This window comes from Nipponia nippon, unplaced genomic scaffold, assembly GCF_047370975.1.
Source record: "Nipponia nippon isolate SJK-2023a ecotype South Korea unplaced genomic scaffold, ASM4737097v1 scaffold_10, whole genome shotgun sequence".
NCBI classification, from domain to species: Eukaryota; Metazoa; Chordata; class Aves; order Pelecaniformes; family Threskiornithidae; genus Nipponia; species Nipponia nippon.
The window spans coordinates 32,424,477-32,443,311 of record NW_028262291.1 but is presented as its reverse complement, the minus strand read 5'-3'; the positions used below and the strand labels follow the sequence as shown (position 1 = coordinate 32,443,311).

The following is an 18,835-nucleotide window of genomic DNA, read 5'->3' as shown; positions in this document are numbered from 1 at the left end:
AGCAAAATCTAGCAAGCAAAATGAAAGCTTGGGAGCATTTATCTTTCCAAAAGAGCATTTATCCTTCCAAAAAGTGGAAGGAGAATACACATTTTAAGTTCAACCAGACCTTCCAACATACAGGAGCCTGCTGAAATGGCAATAAAACTGAGACACTGTATATATGTACATGAACTACTGGAGAAGCATGCTCCATTTACAGTTGCTTTTGCATCCAATCATTTAAGTTACTTCTACAAAGTGAAAGCATTTACATGTTTCCTGTGGTCTGTAGCACCATACTGTAAATAATAAACCCCTCTGGGATTGAATTAGAGGATACAGTGGTTCACAAGAAAGGATTGCTAAGTTAACATTACGCCCCTCTTTTCTTTGTACAATTTCTTTCCAAAACCCTGTCCCAGCACCCTGGCTGTTCACTGTGTAGCACTTACTGTTGCTGGACTTCAGGTCACGGTGAATTATGGGAACAATTGCTTCCTCGTGCAGGTAGTTCATTCCCCTCGCAATCTGTACTGCCCAGTTCACTAGTATGTCAGGAGGTATCCTTTTACCAGACAACACTCTATTCAGCGATCCTCCACGGGCAAACTCCATGATCAAGCAAAGATTAGGTTCCTTCAAACACACGCCCCTGAGGGCAATGATGTTGGGATGCTTTAACATTGCAAAGAGCTTGGCCTCTTGGCGGACATTCTCAATGGTCTGGCTGATGTCCTCATCAGGGTCATAGCGAGCTGCCTTGACAGCAACCTCGTCTCCTATCCATACAGCTCGATACACTTTTCCGAAGCCCCCTATGCCAATTATTTCCTCCAGAACAAGCTCTGAAAAGTCGATCTCCAGGACTAGGGAAAGAGGAAAAAAAAAAAAAAAAAAGATGTAAACATTTAGCACTACGCAGCCTGTACATCAGCTGAAGGTCCATGTTGCCCAACCTCACCCATGCCCTTGGAGAAATGACCAATTTTCACTCCAAAACAATGCAAATGAAAGCAATAGTCCCTTCTGACTATCTTTCATGGCCAAATGAAAGTAGTAAAACAGATCTTGCGGTACCATAAAACCTGTACGAAGTACTTACTGTGAACGATGATGAATTTGACTTAATGGTGGTGAATGACACACTTAGTAAAATAGCCTCCTCTTAACACACTTAAACCCTTATAACACTGACACCCCCTTAAGGATAAACCCTTATTTCCTGCCCTCAATCACAGTACCAGATTCCAAAAAAGAAAAACACACCCACAGGCTAATCTTCCCTGACTTCACTACACTGCTTATTGTGACATAGCTAAAATTCGACAAAAAATGCATCTGTTCCTGCATTTGTCCCTTATTTGAATGTCTCATTCAACTGCCACTAACAATCTCTTAGTCCTTCCCAAATCATGCTTTTTCTTCCACATCTCTACAAGCTTTGCAGATTCGTTCCCCATGAGATCTGCTAACCAATTCTGACACTACTGACGACAGTGTGACAAACAGATGGATCAGACCACATACTGAGTATGCAGAGCTACCAATAGGAAAAACATTTTTTGATTAATACATACTGCATTTTTATTACAGAAATTATATGAAATAACAGAATCATCATTTTCCATTCCCATGCACTCACAGCTATACTTCACAGGCTGCCACAGTAACTGGTGGCTACTTGGCATTATATAATAAAAATCTGCAGATGCAGATGTCTTAATTCAGCATATAAATTGCATCTGGAGCAAAAGATGTGAGAAAATGTATCCTGTACAACTGTACACTAAACATAGTTTATGCTCACAGATGGCCAAAAGAAGCCATCCAATACTGACTAATGTAGAATGGAAAACCCACAGACTGACATGGCTGAATTTCCAGCAGTCGTAGGCCACTGGTGAAATACCATTGATGCTAGTCTGTCTGATATTTTGGTTGTTACCAATTACAGACAAAGAAATTTTTAAAAGTTTTAAAGGAAAAGATACCATAATGCAAGGATTTAAGCAGAAAGTCACCAAGACTTATAATATTTTCCTGTATTTGAAATGCCAAATCTGACACAGTTCCCCTGCTTTGTCTGGGAGAAAGAAAGTTAAGCCTGTAACGGACTTACTTGATGTAGGTATTAATTAAGAGTACTGTACTATATTACTGAGTATTGTAGATATCAATTGTATATATAAACCTCTGTGCTGTTTTTAAAAGAAATTACCTTGTCATATAAGGCAAGGGAGCAGGTTAGATTCTGCTTAAGTAAAATATTTTAGTTATTCCAATCAAATGTCTTTCCCAAGTATAAGCCTATAGTACAAGAGGTTGTCACAAAACTGTATGGAGTTAATACAAACTCTGCTGTCCACAATTGCAGACTTTTTTTTTTTTTTTTTTTTTGACTGAGCTGTGTCTTCCATGAACATGATTTTAAAAAGTCTGGCTTACTCTTGTAAGTCAGCCAAACCTATGAGCTAGGAGTGGACTACCTATAGGGATTATATCATCAACCTTCCTACGCAGTACAGCCAATACATCTGAATCCTTAGCTAGTGTAATAAGGATGCCCGTGTTCTTTTTTTCTAGTGTTCCATGAACAAAAGATTAATGGGAAACAAGATAGAAAACTGACCAGGATAAAGTCTTCCAAAAGGAGGAAAGGCCCGTTCTGGTCCAGAATACAAGAAGAATTTATTTGTCTGTGAACGTGAGTACATCTTCTGGGTAACGCTCTGAACTTCAAGGATTTACACAACAAAGAAGGTTTCACTCCTACAGCAGCAGCCTTGGTGTTCAAATGCTCATGAGCTACAGATTACTAGAAAAGATGAAGGAGTAGATTCTGACCAGCAACACTGAAATTTTAGAACGCGACTGTAATGACAATAACTCCAGATACGAGACTACCTCGTCACTGAGAACATGCAAAAGGAGCTGCTCTGGTATTTCTCAGTGATCAAATAGCTGAAGAAATCGGATGCCGAGTCCTATCACCTTCAGTCAGTAGAATTTCAGCACCAGTAGAACGCTCACTTAACTCGCTCCCAGGGACAGGGTCAATTAAAAGCCGGAAAACAAAGGAGCGCCTAAGCCACAAAGCAAGCTCGACGGACCGTCCCCCGAGCTCCCGACCCCCAGCCTTCCGGCGGGGTTCACAGCCAGCCTTTTTCCTCGGGCGTTTCACGCACGCAGCAGGCGTTACGGACAGGCCGAGCCAGCGCTCCCCGCCGCTGGGCCGGCGGCTCCGGCGGTGCTGAAGGGACAGCTCCGGCGGCCCCGGCTCCCGCGGCCCCGGCGGCCCCGGGCAGCGCCCCCCCGGGCAGCGCCCCCCCGGGCAGCGCCCCCCGCCCGTCCAAGCTTCCCCCGGCCGCTGGTGCAGAAAAGAAGTGCGAGAGGAAGGCGGCAGGCAGGAGGAGGGGACGGGCAAAGGAAAACCGAAGACGCGGAAGGCAAAACTCGTTCTGCACGCCGTCACCCGTGTTACTGCGGCAAACAAAAAAAAAAAACCCACAGCTTTGCCGGATGCACAAATGAACTGGAACAACTCTGGGACGTAAAACGGTGAGATTTATGCTTCCAGCTGAAATTTAATGTGTTACACTGCAAGTTACGTTGCAAAGAAACTTTTCTCTTATTTGCAAGTACGACCTTAGCTTTACTTTGAAAATGCACGTTTCTTTAAGGCAGACTGGCCAGCTCACCCTCATGGGTAGCTTAATCAGAAAAAAAAAAAAAAACAAAACCCTCATCTTTAGAGAAGTTCTGTTTGTTTTTAAAGGTATTTTGTGTTGAATTAGTTTCTTTGTTTTCACAGACTTAGTTATACAGCTACATTAGTGCACAAAATACTTGTTTTTCTTCACCTTTCTAAACACACTAGCTCCTTTTCTAAACTCCAGTTTAATTTGGCAGGCATGCTGTACTGGACTGTAAGGGCAACGGGAATGTTTAACACGCATTTTTTGCCTTAGAATTTAAGACCTGAAGTGCTATCATTCCCCCGGGGGCCGATAAGGAATTACAGAGCCTCTACAGCATGAACCAGTGGCCACGTTGACAACTGCAAAGTAGCTGCTGTTTAATCAGCATTTATTATGCCGTATGATTGAGCTACTTAATTCAGTGTGTAAGAAAGACCCCACAGCGCAGATGAGGGTCCTTCAAGCTGGCCCGCTGCTGACAGCCTCAACAGGCTACTTTTATCACTCATGGTACCCCCACAGAGGTGAGATTCGAGCACACTATGTGGATGGCATGCAATTACTAGCTATACTACCACAGCTCTCGGTGTTGAAGGCCTTGAGATTCTGCTTCCACTTTCATCAAATATGAAGATAAACTTCAGGAAAGCAACTAAAAGTAGCTTCTGCACTGAGGGGCACACGTCTGGAATGACACCTTGCATTACTCCTGCAAAACTTTAATACTTGGCAGTCCAATAAACAAGGTAACAGTAGACTGTTATTCCAAACAGCTATGAAGCCAACATCACCAGCTCTAAAAGTGGGTATCTCTCCTTGCAAAGGGATTTCTAACATTAAACTTGAAAATCCAATTCAACAGCAACCAACTTTACCTCCCTGTCCAAACTGCACTGTTTCTTTAAAAAAGGAAACATACTCCTTTAGCATATTAAAAAACTTATTGGAGGGCAATAAATTCTACCCTGTCATGAACATACGGTTGATGACTTGAGAGAACAGAAGTAGTGTAGTCCTGTTGTGGCACTAGAAGGGTAAGACAAGGATAAAGGGGGAAGGTGCAACTCCACAACTGTTCCTGCACTATCAAACCACAGAAAGTGCAATGAGGCAGGAGAAGCCATAGTTACAAAGCCTGTACTTGAACAGTCAAAACAGGAGGGGAGCTGCGGCTTCAAGAAGTTCTGTAGAAATGGTTCTCTTAACTATCTCAAAGGCAAAACCTAATCAGCATTCAGTGTTTTCTGCATGTGAGGAAAAAAAGAAATAATTTATCTATACTGTTCCAGCATGAAAGAAAGCACCACCATTGCCCAACCTAGTCCCTTCACAATCCCAAGGGCAATATTACGAATTACTGAGTTTTTACCTAAATGCTTTCAAGCAGAACATAGAATAAGAAAAAAGCTAGTAGTCGTATTCCTTGGAGATACGTCCTAGATAGGATAAAGCATCTTTTTACTCCTTTTACTTTCTAGAAGAGCCTACTAGTCTGAAGACTTTTCTCTGCCCCTCCAAAAAAAGCTTTATCCTTGCCTGAATTGTCACTAGTGATAGACAAGCAGGATCTAGAAACAGTCGTTCCACACTGTTTCTCTCTCCACAATTGTACAGAGTGGCTAAAAAAAAAAAAGATGTGGAGATGAAATGGCCCTATTCTCTGGCTCCAACAAAGGCTTCAAAACTGCACCGAAGTTCACAGAAACAAACCGATCCCTTCGTGCCTTCAGCATCACGACTTAGTCACGCAACCCTCAGCTGGGCCCAGATAGCCAAACTTGGATAAAACTCATTCACAGGTATTTTAGAACAGAATTTGTAAGAAAGCAAAGGGCTAAGGAGGAACCTGGTAACACAAGTCAACTTGTTTAAGTCAGAAGTAATAAGCTTTTGGTTAGGAGAAAGGAAGATACCGAACATGTATTAGCAGTGAATCGACACTGCAGAAAGCAACTGCTTCCTATCCAGCAACCTCTCCTTAAGGATATTCTTAAAGGGAGAGCCCCCAGTGACCCCACCACTGCCCAGCCACCAAACTTCAGCCGTTTGCCGAAAACTGATCAGCCCCTGGAAACACCGGACTTCAGAATGGGGAACAGCCCCCGGCGCCGAGGAAGCGCTAGCACACCGGAGCGCTAGCACACCGAGCCGGGCTGGGCCTCCCCGGAGAGGAGCGCTGGCCCGGAAGGCAGAAGGGCACTGGAGCAGCAGGAATGCGGCTGCGGGTGGGGAAGCCACCCGGACCGGAGAGCAGGGCCGGGGCGGCCCTGGCCCAGCCGAGCGGGGCCGCCGGCCCGGGGCAGACCCAGGGCGTGAGGGGCCGGGCCGCCGCAGCCCCCTCCGCTCCCCCGCCGAGGGCCGTCGCGGGGCCCGCTCGCCCCTGCCCCCTCCGCCGCCGGTCCGGCCCCGCGGCCTCCCACAGCCGCTGCCCACCGGGCTGGGCCTCGCCCCGCCGCGGCGGTCCCGGCTCCCGCCAGGGCCGGACCAGGCCTCCCTCCGCGCCGGCGGCGGTCCCGCCTCCCCTCGGGAGGGCCGGGCCGGGGCTCCCCCCAACACCATCCCGGCAGTGCCGGCTCCCGCCGGTCCGGTTCTCCCCGCCACCGCCGGCGGCCCCAGCCCCGCCCCCGGGCCCAGAGGAGGGCCAGGGCCAGGGCCGGGGCCGGGCCCGGGCCCGGGCCTTCCCCCCCCCTCCCCGCCTCCCTCCCGCCGGGGGGCGGCGAGAGGCCGCGCCGAGTCCCCCGCCCCGGGCCCGGGCCGCCTTACGCTGTATGGCGGGGGGCGGCGGGTAGCGGGCCCGCAGCTCCGGGCCGCCCCCCTGCACGCCGCTGCTCACGTAGTTGCTGGGGAAGATGCCGACGCGCTGGTCGATCTTGCCCGTCCACCAGCCCTCGTCGCCGGACACGTGCGAGTCCCGGGACAGCACCTGCACCACGTCCCCCGGCCGCAGGCTCAGCTCGTCCTCGCCGCACGCCTCGTACTCGAAGACGGCAGTCCAGAGCGGCCCGCCGCCCGGCGGCTCCCCGCCGCCCGCGCCCTCCTGGCTGAGCTCTGTGAGGGGCTCCATGGCGAGGCTGCTCCATAGGGGGAGGCGCCCGCGGCAACCGGGCGCTGCGGGGGGCGGCGGGGCCGGTACCGCCGCCTATTGTTCATGCGGCCCGGCGCCCGCCGGCAGCAGGTGCCGCCGCCGCCGGGGGGGGGCCCGGCGCGCGGCCGCCTCAGCCCAGCGCGGGAAGAGGCGAGGGCAGGCAGCGCGGGCCGCCGAGCCGCCGCCGCATCCCCCCCCTCCTCCTCCTCGCCCGCCTCCGCCTGCCGCCGCCGCCGCCGCGCATCCCGGAGCCACCTGACTCTCTGGCAGCTTCGGCGGCGGGAGGGGAGGGGAGGCTCCGCCTCCTCGCCGCCATTGGCCGCCGCTACCGCCCGTCAACACCGCCCTCACCTGATTGAGGGCCCTCGCCCGCTTGGCCGCGCCTCCTCCCCGCCCAGTCCCTCGCCCCGGAGGCTCGCACTCACCGGTGTCCCCCCCGATTGGCCCCCGTCTCGCCAGCTTTCGCTTCCCATTGGACCTCGCGGCGCCTGTCAGTTAAGCGCTCCAAGCTCCGCTTTCCCCGCCGCTTCTCATTGGCTGGGGAAAGGGGCATGACACGGGACAGGGCCGAGGGCGGGGCGACCGGGTGGGCGGGGCGACCTTCGCCCGCCCGTGGCCGGAGGGCTGGGCCGTGCGGGGCGCCGCTGCGCTGGGGCGGCGCACCTGGGGGCGGGCCGGGCCGGGGCGGGCCTGCCCTGCCCTGCCCTGCCACCGCGGAGCGGCTCAGCGCTCCCAGGGGGCCGCCGCTCCGCCGCCTCTCGGTGTCCTCCCCCCGCTCCCGGGCGCCGGCGTCCCGCCCGGGCCTCCCGAGGGGCGCTGAGCCAGGCCGGGTCTCCCGTGGGCGCAGGCGGGTGGGATTTAGGGTGATGGCCGTGCGTCGGCAGCGCTGCCTGTCCTGGCGCGCTTTCCGCTCTTCCTGGGCCACCGGCGCGGCCCGCGGCCCCGCTGTCCCCCCTGCACCCTGAGGGACGCTCAGAGCTCCGCTGTGGTCGCCTGGAACAGGGGCTGAGGCCGGCAAGCAAACCGCAGCGGGAGCCAGGGAAGCCGTTGTTCTCAGTTACTGCGTCCCGTCGGCCTGCGCTTCAGCACAGGCGTTGCCTGGATTTTGTACGAGGTCAACGTGGATGCATCCCTGCTGAAGGCCTGCGTTAAAAATTAAACAACAGAATTTATTTCTCGCTGTTGTAATCGGTGTACGCCTTCTTGGTTCTGAAAATACAGATTCCTTCTTCCTGCAACCAACGTTTTCACAGCTTGAGAAGACACCAGGCCTTGTCAACAGAATCTGTTTGTACTTACTGATATAAAAGGGAGATTTTCTTTCACTCCAGTTTTATTTAAGACGCTAATTTGATTTTCAGTGGTAAAACTGGAAATGAAAATTCTCTGCTCAAGCTTCATCATAACAAGGCCGGCTGATGCCGAACGAGAGTCCCAGGTACCCTGACCACGCATGACGTCTTCCCGCTTACATAAGATCTTCGGCTTAGTCTTTTTCTTTAGTGCTTTGTAAGTGGAGTTACACAATTCTTCTCTGCAAGACGAAATTTTTAAAAATTCGCCATTCCCTAGTGAGGCATTTGTTTTGGTTTATGTACAAAGTAACTGCTAACAGTTCTTAAATTTTGTGCAGTGGGGTTTTGTCTATCTATTTATCTATCCCTCTGTTAGCACTATGCTGCTGCCCTTAGGAAGCACCAGGGTTTCGGCTTTAAAAAGAATGATGAAGATCTTAAGAATAGTGTGCTCTGAGTTAAAGAGGTCATTCAAAATCCTTATTGTTGTTTGTGAAATACTTGAATTTGCCTGTCTACTTTCTGGGAAAACACCACCACCCAACTGAAACTTAGTAACAAGTATTGCGGAGAACCCTGCAGGGAACTAAAATTGTTCTAGTTCCTTTCTTTTTTCACAAACTTCACAGCCTTTATTTCTGACAGAAACCAAAAACATCTTGCCTAGAAAGAACTGTCATATTAATATCATTATTTTACAAATAAATTAAAGAGCAAAATATATATAGTTGAGGTCAGAACTAACATTTCAATGTGACATATGCAAGATTTGGGCACGGTGCAGAGCTAGTTTTCAGATTGAACTTGTCTAGCAAATGAGCTTGATTTTCTCCTGTGTCTCCATCTCCTCCTGCCAGTGAGGATGGAGCTGAGGATGCATCCTCTCCACTATTCTTTTGTTACTTAAGGGTGTGTTTTCACAATTAGCGTAAGCTTATCCAAAATTACTCTGTTGCTGAAAGGGACTTTCCTGCCCCTTGCCACATGCTTGACCCGCTTGCCTAATTGCAGCAGTGGTGACTGCATGGCTGTAGAGTCATTTCAGCTCATTTATCTAATTGAAAGCTAAGCTGCCAAGTAAAAGCGGCTAGTTTTCAATCAGCTTTTTAGATTGATCCGACTTGCATTAGGACTGCACGCACAGTCATTAAAGCCACCACAACGTACGGAAGCAGGACAGGGCGGGTGAAAGGGACAGCAGACCTGGCCCTTTCAGCAACAGCCCAGAGTTAGGTTACCTTGTCTTGATCATGAAGCTGAGGGGGAACAAATAGCAGCATTCATAATTTTTGGAGTTCACATAATAGATGATTGAGATGGAATCTGAATGACTGATGTTAATGCCCCTAGTTAAAACAGCCTCAGTTGCATGCAATACTTTTCTGGCCCATTTTATTTAGGGAAAAAATGATTTCTTTAATTCACACAGTGAGGAATTATTATGCTTTATGTGAATATAATGCTTTAAAAATAGTAATATGAAAATTTTAGTGAGATAAAAAAAGAGGTCTCCTATCTTTCAGCTGTTTGACACTTACTTTGACCACTGCTATGGAACTCTGAAATATTTAAAGTGCAGAGTTATATTATCGATAGTGAAAACTATGATGGGAGAAAAATGTCTTGTGCAGAGGCTCAAGTCGCCTGCTGTAGTGACCTGCCAAGACAGAACCCTGCCATCTTGTGGAACGCCTTGATATTGAAGCACAGAGTCAGCTTTGCTTCTCAAAGACATCTTGTTCTTTTTTTTTTTCTCCCCTTTTTTTTCACCAATGATGTGTTTGTTTCTACAGAGACGGTGTGACTGGCTCAGGAAGCTCAGAGCAGCCAGTGCCTGGAGCTGGGAGAGCATCCAGGGAAATGAAGAGCCATGATAGGATTTTCCCATTCTCACAGACTTCTCTTGGCATCTTTTACCAGCCATGTCAGAGACCGGTTTCTGAATGAAAAGATTTGGCCAGATGGGAAGGCTGTTGTTAAGATCAAGGTAAACAGAAGAATCACTAAATGTTAAGTTCATATTTCAGTAACTGGCAAAAAGCATAAGAAAAGAACATTAAAGACTGTCTGCACGCAGTCTGTGAAAAATGACATTTTAGCATTTGCAAGATACAGGAAGATTTTTGAAACGGTGCATGCCTTTCTGGTGAACGTATAGCCTAAATGCTACACCAGGGGTTTTTTCTTATGCATTTTCTAATAAGACTGTATATGCTCCCATTATTATTCAGCAGATCTGAATAATGGGAGTTAGATTCTAGATATAACAGATCCAGTTCTCAAAGTCTGTGTCTGAATACACACTCAGTGCTTCCCAAAGTTTGGATATAGATTTTGTTATAATGTGTTTAAAAAGGGGAGTCTAATCTGCAGAATGCATATGATACCCTGAATGTAGTTCAAACTTCCTCCAAACTGGGAAATTTGGAGCACGGATTTAAATTCAGGCTCATTTTTGCACCTACATTTAAAAAACCCAACAAATTATTAGAGGATAAACAAGAAGTCCAGCCTATCCCCAGCCCTTGTTTTAAGAAGCTATGGAAAGTACTCTGCTTATTCGATTCCATTATTCATATAAATTTAGGATGATCCTCTTTGCTTTTGCCCTGTCTTTTCTAGATGTTTGTGCAGATTACTAAACTAGTACTCTCTCTTTCAATGGATGCCTTTCCTCTCTCTTCACTGGACTTAGCAGCTCTATAACAACATGTTACCACTATGCCAGTCCATAGTTATAAATCTGCACTGGATATCAAAATGTTGGCACTCTAGGCTCCTAGTCGCTGTGCTCTGTGAGGCGAAAAAACTGAAATGCTACAAAAAAAAAAAAGGAAGAGGAACGTCCAGAAAGAAGAAAAGTACCGGCACAGTCCAACTACACCGCAGTACTAGAAAACCACTGTACTTCAACTATAGCTACAATGAAAGCACATCTCTATCAGCACAGTAAGAAAGTATAAAAGATTAAGGAGATGCTCCTTGGCACATCTGCTTAGTGCAGCTCACTTCTTTTACATCCCGTGGTAATTTATGTTGCATCTTAAATTAACCCAGCACTAATGCTCTCCTTTGGCTTTTATGCATTTCAGAAGATATATCTCAGCTGTGTTCCATGGTTATATCCACAGATATAACCATATACACCACTCTGGAGATGTATCTCATGCCAGTAGACAGATTTGTTTGACCAATTGCTGATAATCTGTCCTCAAACAATGTAAGCTTTACTGACAAATGGGTTCTTCTGTCATTATAAATTGCCTCTCTGCATGGCTGTAAAGCCGGACTGTGTTTTTTTCCCCACTTTAGAACAGTGCTGCCTTGCCACCATCACTTTAGTGTAGGTTTGTTCTTCATGCAGGGGAGAGAGGTAAGCCATTGGCAACAGAAGCTTTATGAACTGTGCTGTGCTTGCTAGGAGGCAGGCTGTGAATCTGGGTCTTTAGCATCTGAGTCAGTAAAAGAGGGAGCTCTACTCTGCTTCATAAAATATATATGCTAATCTCCCAGATGGCTGTATCTTCTTTCTCCATAGAACAGATGACCTGGAAAATAAAAGAAGACTAAAAACACTGGAGAGTGGAAATTCTGGGCCAAAATCTGGGAGCTTCCAGTAGATTTCACAGACAGACTTGGTTTTTAAATTTAGCTTGAATTTGTTTTGATAATAAAAAATAGCAATGATTACATGGCTATTATTACAGGTCACAGCATAATTTCACATGTCACATGAAGCATTCGTACATTTCTCAGCATGTCTATAAGAAAAATAAACCCAAGGAAGACTCTCAAATGACATTTCTGCCTGCACTAAAAGATATACAGCTAACAGGAATAATGTTTAACTTTGGCTTAGTAACAACTACCATTTGCATACTATGTATTATCTCAATCCAAGCCACATTTATAGCTCTTGTTTAATTTGTCATTGGTTGAGTTGCTGCTCCTGTAGAGGAACACCAGAACCACACTGCCAGACCAGCAACATTGTGCCACAGTTTTGCAAGTGTGTGGAACAAGAATTTAACTTATTTGAATAGAGGAACTGAGATTAGTGCAATGCAAATGCTCCCACCGGAGTGCAGCAGAGATACTACAGCAAACCTTTCGGGTTCCTGAAATCTTTATAGGTGCTGGTGGCCTCTATCTTCCTTTTTATGTTTTGTGTGAAAAAAGAAGCAGCAGCACAGTACCCTTCGGTGCCACAGCCAGCATATGGTGCAGCGCTCGCTCAGTGTGTTCTGCGCTGCCTGCGCCACCTCCGCTCCCATTCGAGGCCTGCTGCTCAAGGAATGACCAAGTCTCCCTTGTTTGTGAGGGCAACAAGGTTTTGTTTGGAAATAACAAAAACAAGATGGAAAACAAGATACTAGCTAGTCCGTGGTTTTCTTTAGGCTTTAAGATTGTCAAACAAAGCATTTGGGCCAGTGTTCACGTTGCTGAGGCCACCCTTGAATACCTTTAGAAACACAACACAAAAATGAAGAATCTTGTATCTGAACTCCAACCATAGGAGATGCATGCAAACTTTACTCCGAATTCTAAAGGCGCATTAGAATTACAGCATGCAGAGACATACAACATCCATTAGATACCAGCATTCATATCCAAATCATAGCTTTATACCCAAATCATAACTCTACTAAATCTCCTGTCATTACAAAGTTATGGACATAAAATAGATAGCCTTTTCATTTGGAGTAAAATAATCCTTTTGCTGATTGAGGCTGATGTCTTCTTTCTCTAATTTGTATTCAGTAAGTTAACTTCCTATTCAGAGTAATAAACCTCAATCTAAAATAAGACCAACTAGGTCAGTGCAGCAGTAATTGTTTTCCATGTTGTCTTGAGGGAATAGGCAACATTTGCCTGCTGTCTCATTTTATTTGCAATCACAGTTTAAATCCTTAGCAGAATTAGTTAGAGGAGCCTCTTTCAAAAAATGTGTGACTCTTCACTGGGAAATTTTCTGTCTTGATTTTCCTGTATAGCATCTACTCTTTGCCTGGTGACTAAGCTCAAATATGACACTGTATTCATTTGATATTTCGTAAGGCAACTGGAAGGGGATATCCTTGTACTTACATGGAAATGGACCTAGTTCTGTTTTGATATTTCAGTTAAGTGTGGGCAGAGAGACACATCATGTTTTTATTGTAATGCCATCTCTCGGTGCTGGCAGCACCAGATCCATAGACAGCCAGAGTCATCAACCCATTGAGCAGGGATTTCATGTTACACTGTTGCAGCCATCTCAAGGAGTGTGCCGTTACACTCCAGGATTAATTTGCATTATCTATTTACTTTTTTTTTTTCCTCCCCTAATTGGCAGTCTTAATTGGTGGGCTCTGGTTATGCACACCATCGAGGCACTGTACAGTTCACTGTGCAGCTGAAGCTTTTGTAGAATGAGAGAAGCATGATTCATGGAGTTAGCCTACACAGATCAGTCCCAGACTGCAGACTGTTGAGTGTCTTTGACTCTAATTGGTACCTGAGTAATTTTCAAAAGATAACATTAAACATAATTAACTTCTGAAGGATATATGCCTCCTTCTTTCTCATAGTGTGGTATTTTCCCTCCAAATTATGTCGCTGAAAGGGCCTGTAAGAGTAAGAATCGTTAATGGATGAATGACTGGCTTTCTGCACATATATATTGGTTAAGCATAAGTCTTCCTGCTCCACTGCTGGTAGAATCTGAAGTTTCGTATCACTGGGAAGCAGAGAGGCTCAGCTTTGATCCCAAAAGATCTCAGGTAAGACCCTACCTACAATGTTTATGGACAGACAAGTAATAATCAATCAGACCTTTCTTGAAGTCAGCTTTGACCCTTGTATTCAAAACAAGTAAGACACTTGGCTTTATAGGAAGAGGGGATTTGAAAAAGTGACAATAAAAGGTTTTGCAATTCTCAGATTTTTTTATATCTCTTTTTCTGTAACTTGTGTCAAGCTAACAGGGAACAGGGTAACGATGAACCAGCACTCAATAGAATGAGCTACATAATTCACTCACAGCTTTAATGCTCCTTAAGCGTTCACCTCAAATTCATGCCAGCAGAGCCCTTCCATTGCTCCACAACAGTATCTACTCTTCTTAGACTCCACGGTGCTCCTATGGGAGTCTAAAAGACCTGAAGCCTAGAACACAAGCAAGCACCTCCCTGGGACTGCAGAGGGGTACCTGGTGGGATTGAAACACTGAAGGGAACCCACCATTTTCTAATAAGCTTTAGGAAAACCTAGCATGCTATTTGCCTATATTATTTTGAATGCATATGTAAAATATGTTACAGTGAAACTATTTTGATGGCTACAAAAAGTTCATTTCCCCATTTTCACACAGTTATCTCATCCTTTCTAGTATAACAGCTGCTTTGCTACCAGCAAAGAAAAATGCTTCCTTTCTCTCCATTTTTAGTGTATGAATTGTTTTGCCTGCTTAACCCTAGTAGAAGGTATCCGTCTTTAAATTGTCAATACTATGCCAGAATTTCTTTACATGGATAATAAAAAGGAAAGGTTAACAACTCCAGAGCTGCCTGGGGAGGAGGATCTCTAATGAGGCTGGTCTCCTTACAAGTGTGCCAGGGGAATGCCACCCATGCTGAGGAGCTGCAGTGCCAGCCCTTGGGCAGTCTTTCTTCTCCTCAGACCCTCTCCAGAGGTACAAGACATAACACGACATTTACAGTGCCCTTCCAGCACTTATTTTTGGTCATTCTTACTGGTGAAGGGGAATCGAGATCACCTCACCAGCAGGAGCCGTAACTAATTGGCACTGATACTCTCACCGGTCTCAATTAACACAGCAGAAGGATGAAACCTCTGACTTCAGGAGCGTAAAGATCCCTGCCTGGCCTGCCCGCCTACTGGCACTACCTAGCCTCCACACGCTGCTGGCTCTCTCTCCACAGCACTGCAGACGCCCGTCCAGCCCCTCACCGCCAGCGCTGCCTTGTAGAGACAGCTTATTTTTCCATTCTGCGGTTAACAATGAAGAAATTCTCGCCCAGGCTATTTTTGGTCCTGCTGGAGCCGCACTCTCTTTCCTCAGGGCTCAAAGCTCATTGTTTTTATTCACTTAGATGGAACAATTGTAGTCTACATAGGACATATTTGTTTTCCAGTTCCTCAAACCATTATTACCTTTTCCTGTTCCCCTTGAGAAAATGGACCTTTGATACCCTGCCAGGTTGCATTATTGAATTCCCTGCTCATTTCAGGGTGAAATCATGACAAAGGCAGGCGCTTCTACTGAAAGGAAAAAAAAAATCACAGAAAGAATGTGGAAGAAAACCTTACTCTGGAAAAAAAGCAAGTTGCGTAATAGTGAAGGAATGAGGTAGTGTGAGTCATCTCCCTCATGAGCACTTCATCTGGTCGAGTTCTCACCCATCCAGGAGGGAGTTTGCCAGGCCTCGTTTACACCCCACAGCCAGTAAGCCCAGCCAGGGGTATAGCACCGAAAATAAAACTGTATAGTCATCTCCTAGCATATACAAGAAACGATCTCATGGTTGCCCTCGGTAGAAGCATAAACTCTCTTTACTTGCATTTTAGTATGAATGACACCACTGAACCCAGCCTCATCTAGGTCCGCAAGGAAGTTTAGGGTCCACAGGCTCCCCTAAACACCCAGTGCCTCCTTGGAAGACCCCTTCTCGTGGTCCATGCTTCCTACTGCTCTTACCACACTTTTCGTCTAGCTTCCCCCTCAGAACAACTCCTTTTATCCTCTGAAACTGGGGTTGATTTCAGTTCTTTCCTGTTTGCCCTCCAGTTTGCCCTTTTTAATCTTCTTTGGGACTTATGTGTGCCATTACAAATCCTGAGGGTGCTGTAAGAGTGAGAATAAAGAAACACATGCTTTTGGGATGTAATCTTGTTTCTTTTTCTTAACAACTGTGCAGTAGGTGGAGGCAGGTTAATTAATTTTCACTTAAATTAATCTTAATTCAAATGTAACTGTACATGCACATCTAGGACTCCTGGCTTCTTCCTCAGCTCTGCTACCGACCGATCCGAGAACATGACAGTTTCCAGGTTTGTATCCACTGAGACTGACTAACTCTCACCACACTTCTACCCTTATTTTGGGTAGAGGGTGTGAGAAAGACAGACGGATCACAAAGACAATGGGTGTTGCTATCTATCTTATTGGTGGGAAGAAGATGAGGTGTTACTGTAAAGGATAAGCTTTCAATAATGCAATCTCTCTTTTTTCTGTAGACGACACAAGGCCACACACACTGCCTGTGCAGCCACCTCCTACTGAATTTGCTTGAAGGTCACTCTAGCTAACTGAATTTGATGGATTTTCTGGAGACATCAGTCCCACTCCTACTAAACGCTTCAAGCCTGGAGCTGATGTTCTTCCATTACTCCATTAAATTCAGTCCCTTGTAATTTCTCTGTTGTATTTATGAGCAAATCTGACAATTTCTTAAAGTTTATGAGATGATGAGGTTCATAGAACCGGGAGATGCAATTAGCTAGTGAGAATAGCATCTGACAGAAGTTCCTACCAGGCGTACCAATCACATAGAAGTGTTTTTGAGAAAGCATGTGTTGTTTAGATCTGTTGTAAGGAGTAAGGCAGAAGGGAGGCTAGTGAAAAATTGGATTATTATAAGCTCTGAACTGTCTACTTGTAAGACCCAGGTCCTACAGACTTTCTGCATTAAGAGAGTCAAGTCGTGTGCAGTTTTCCTGATGTCAGTAGAAGTAATAGTTGTGAATAAAGATGCTTTTCAATATATAGCTTGCAAAATTATGCCTGAAGCTTTGACTTATACTTCTTTTTTAAATTTTAAAATGTTTTGCTTGTTTTCCATCATATGCCATTTGAAGATTTACAAGAAAACATTTAGTTGCATTGCTACCAACATAACTGCAAAGCAGCAGTGTGTACCAGAAATTCAAAATTCATTCCAAGAGTCAAAATACTTTAGCCACCTGTGCTTAATTCTGCTGTTACCACAGTGAGACTGTTTTTCATAAGATTTGTGTAACACTCAGTATTGAATTAAATCTTGGAAGTACATTTTCTACTGCAAAATAGCTTTTTGTGGTTAAAATACTGTTTGCAACAAAACCTCCTCTTTTCATGTCATGTCACATGCTGAAACAATGGCAAAAAGATAAATCACTCCAAATCTAATTTTAACTGCTGCAGATTTTGTAATAGGTTCACTAATTTCTATGACACTGTATAGAAACTGTAGAACACTGTGTATAACAGCTATAGGCTATAGCTGTATATAACAGCTATAGGCATATAGCTTACAGATTTCTGATCCAGGCTTCACTGGCATTTCTGGGTTCTATAAGCAACACGAAGCAGAGTATAAATCTCTCCAAAAGGGTTGCTTACTCCACCCTTCCTTTGTTTCGAAGTCGTTTCTGATTTTTTTGCCCTTAGGGTTATTTTTAATGTCAGATGATTTCCATTGTTTATCTCCAGAAAAGTGTTTCCAGGCCATTTTGCAGTCATCACTGTTCTGGGAAGGCCTATGAAAAGGTGAAGGTTAAATGTTTCTCCGGCAGATGTGGTCAGAAATATATGACTGTCATCAGCATCATACACCTACATCTAATTCCTTTGCTCTCTAACAGTTTTCTCCCTGTTCATTTTCATTGCTTAATCCATCAAAGATTTCCCAAGCGGCTGAATATGTCTTTCCATGCTGCAGACCGATAAAGAATGCACCAATGAAATAAATAGACTAATGCTATTAATATGGACAGTGCTCTGGAGCCAAACCTGGAGCCAAGAACCTAGCAGCTGCACAAGGCATCTGTGCAAGTGGCCTTGGGAAACACAGATGCCTCTGGATGCCTGAAGATCCCCAAGAATCTGCCATGAGGGATTTACAGGCTGCTCCACGATGGGCAAAATCCCTCACTCCTGAGCAAAAGATCAGGGGGAAACTCTGCAAAGGGTTGCTCATGGTTGCACCCTCTCAGAGCATCTCCTGTGGGTTTTTCCACAGAAGTGATGGATCAACAAGCAGTGTTTATAGGAAAACCTTCAGGCTGGCTGAGAGTTGGAATGAATCTGCCTGCAGTTCTCTGATCTGTGAACTCCACTGCTACTGTGCTGTTCAGTATCTGCTCTTGATATGAAGTGGGGAACAATCATCTCATGTGATAGATAAATATAGAGGAACGAATAGCCTTTGTTTCATCCCACTGCCTTGTCTCTGAACCAAGAAAAAGCTCACTTGTCTAGTACTGACTCTGCAGAAGCTGTGAGAGTTTGTATGGATGCTCTTTATGTTAAACATCACTCTGATTAATGGATCAGGACCTGGGAGATCTGGGTGCTGGCTTTGTCAATGGTTTACATCATGAACCAGAGTAAATCACTCGATTTGCAACAGTTTTAACACCTGTACAAAGGAATTAAGGATACCTCCTTTGCAAGTTGCTTTCATCCACAGATAAAAAAACTATATCCAACACATGCATTGGTATCAGTGCCACTTAACAGATAACACGGAGTTGCAAAAAGTGAATCTATTTTTAAGTCCACTTTTCTTGGCTGCGCATGGTTCCCTACTCAATATGGTGCCACTGTGCTTCTGCTGTTGATGAGGATCATCAGGCCTTACCTGTACAGATGAGGGCAAAGAATTCTGATGACAAACCTCATGGATACAAGGATAAATGTAAAAAATGAAACACAATCTGGTGTAAAAACAGACTGAAGACTATCAGCTAATGCAGCTGAAAGAATATTTCAATGAAAAATTATGCTATTTCAG

General features: G+C 45.6%; 1 protein-coding gene and 1 long non-coding RNA gene across 4 annotated transcripts in view; one reads left to right on the top strand and one right to left on the bottom strand.

The window, feature by feature from the left end:
• MAP3K9 (mitogen-activated protein kinase kinase kinase 9) overlaps positions 1–6,879 on the bottom strand; it is a 62,439-nt gene extending 55,560 nt beyond the window's left edge. The window contains exons 1-2 of one of the 3 annotated variants that reach the window (XM_087746445.1): positions 6,514–6,879; positions 435–848 (exon numbers count right to left, since the gene is read on the bottom strand). In XM_087746445.1, coding sequence (XP_087602571.1) covers positions 435–848; positions 6,514–6,760 — 661 coding nt within the window. In that variant the 5' untranslated portion in view covers positions 6,761–6,879. Of the gene's footprint in view, positions 1–434; positions 849–6,443 lie in introns of all 3 variants that reach the window. The other 2 variants (XM_087746444.1, XM_087746446.1) reach the window with 2 other exon arrangements.
• Positions 6,880–7,487: 608 nt separating this feature from the next.
• On the top strand, positions 7,488–13,983 carry LOC148057145 (uncharacterized). Its single transcript, XR_015701986.1, has 2 exons — positions 7,488–8,274; positions 9,854–13,983. It is a non-coding gene; the product is annotated as an uncharacterized LOC148057145 (long non-coding RNA).
• The last annotated feature ends 4,852 nt before the right edge of the window (positions 13,984–18,835 follow it).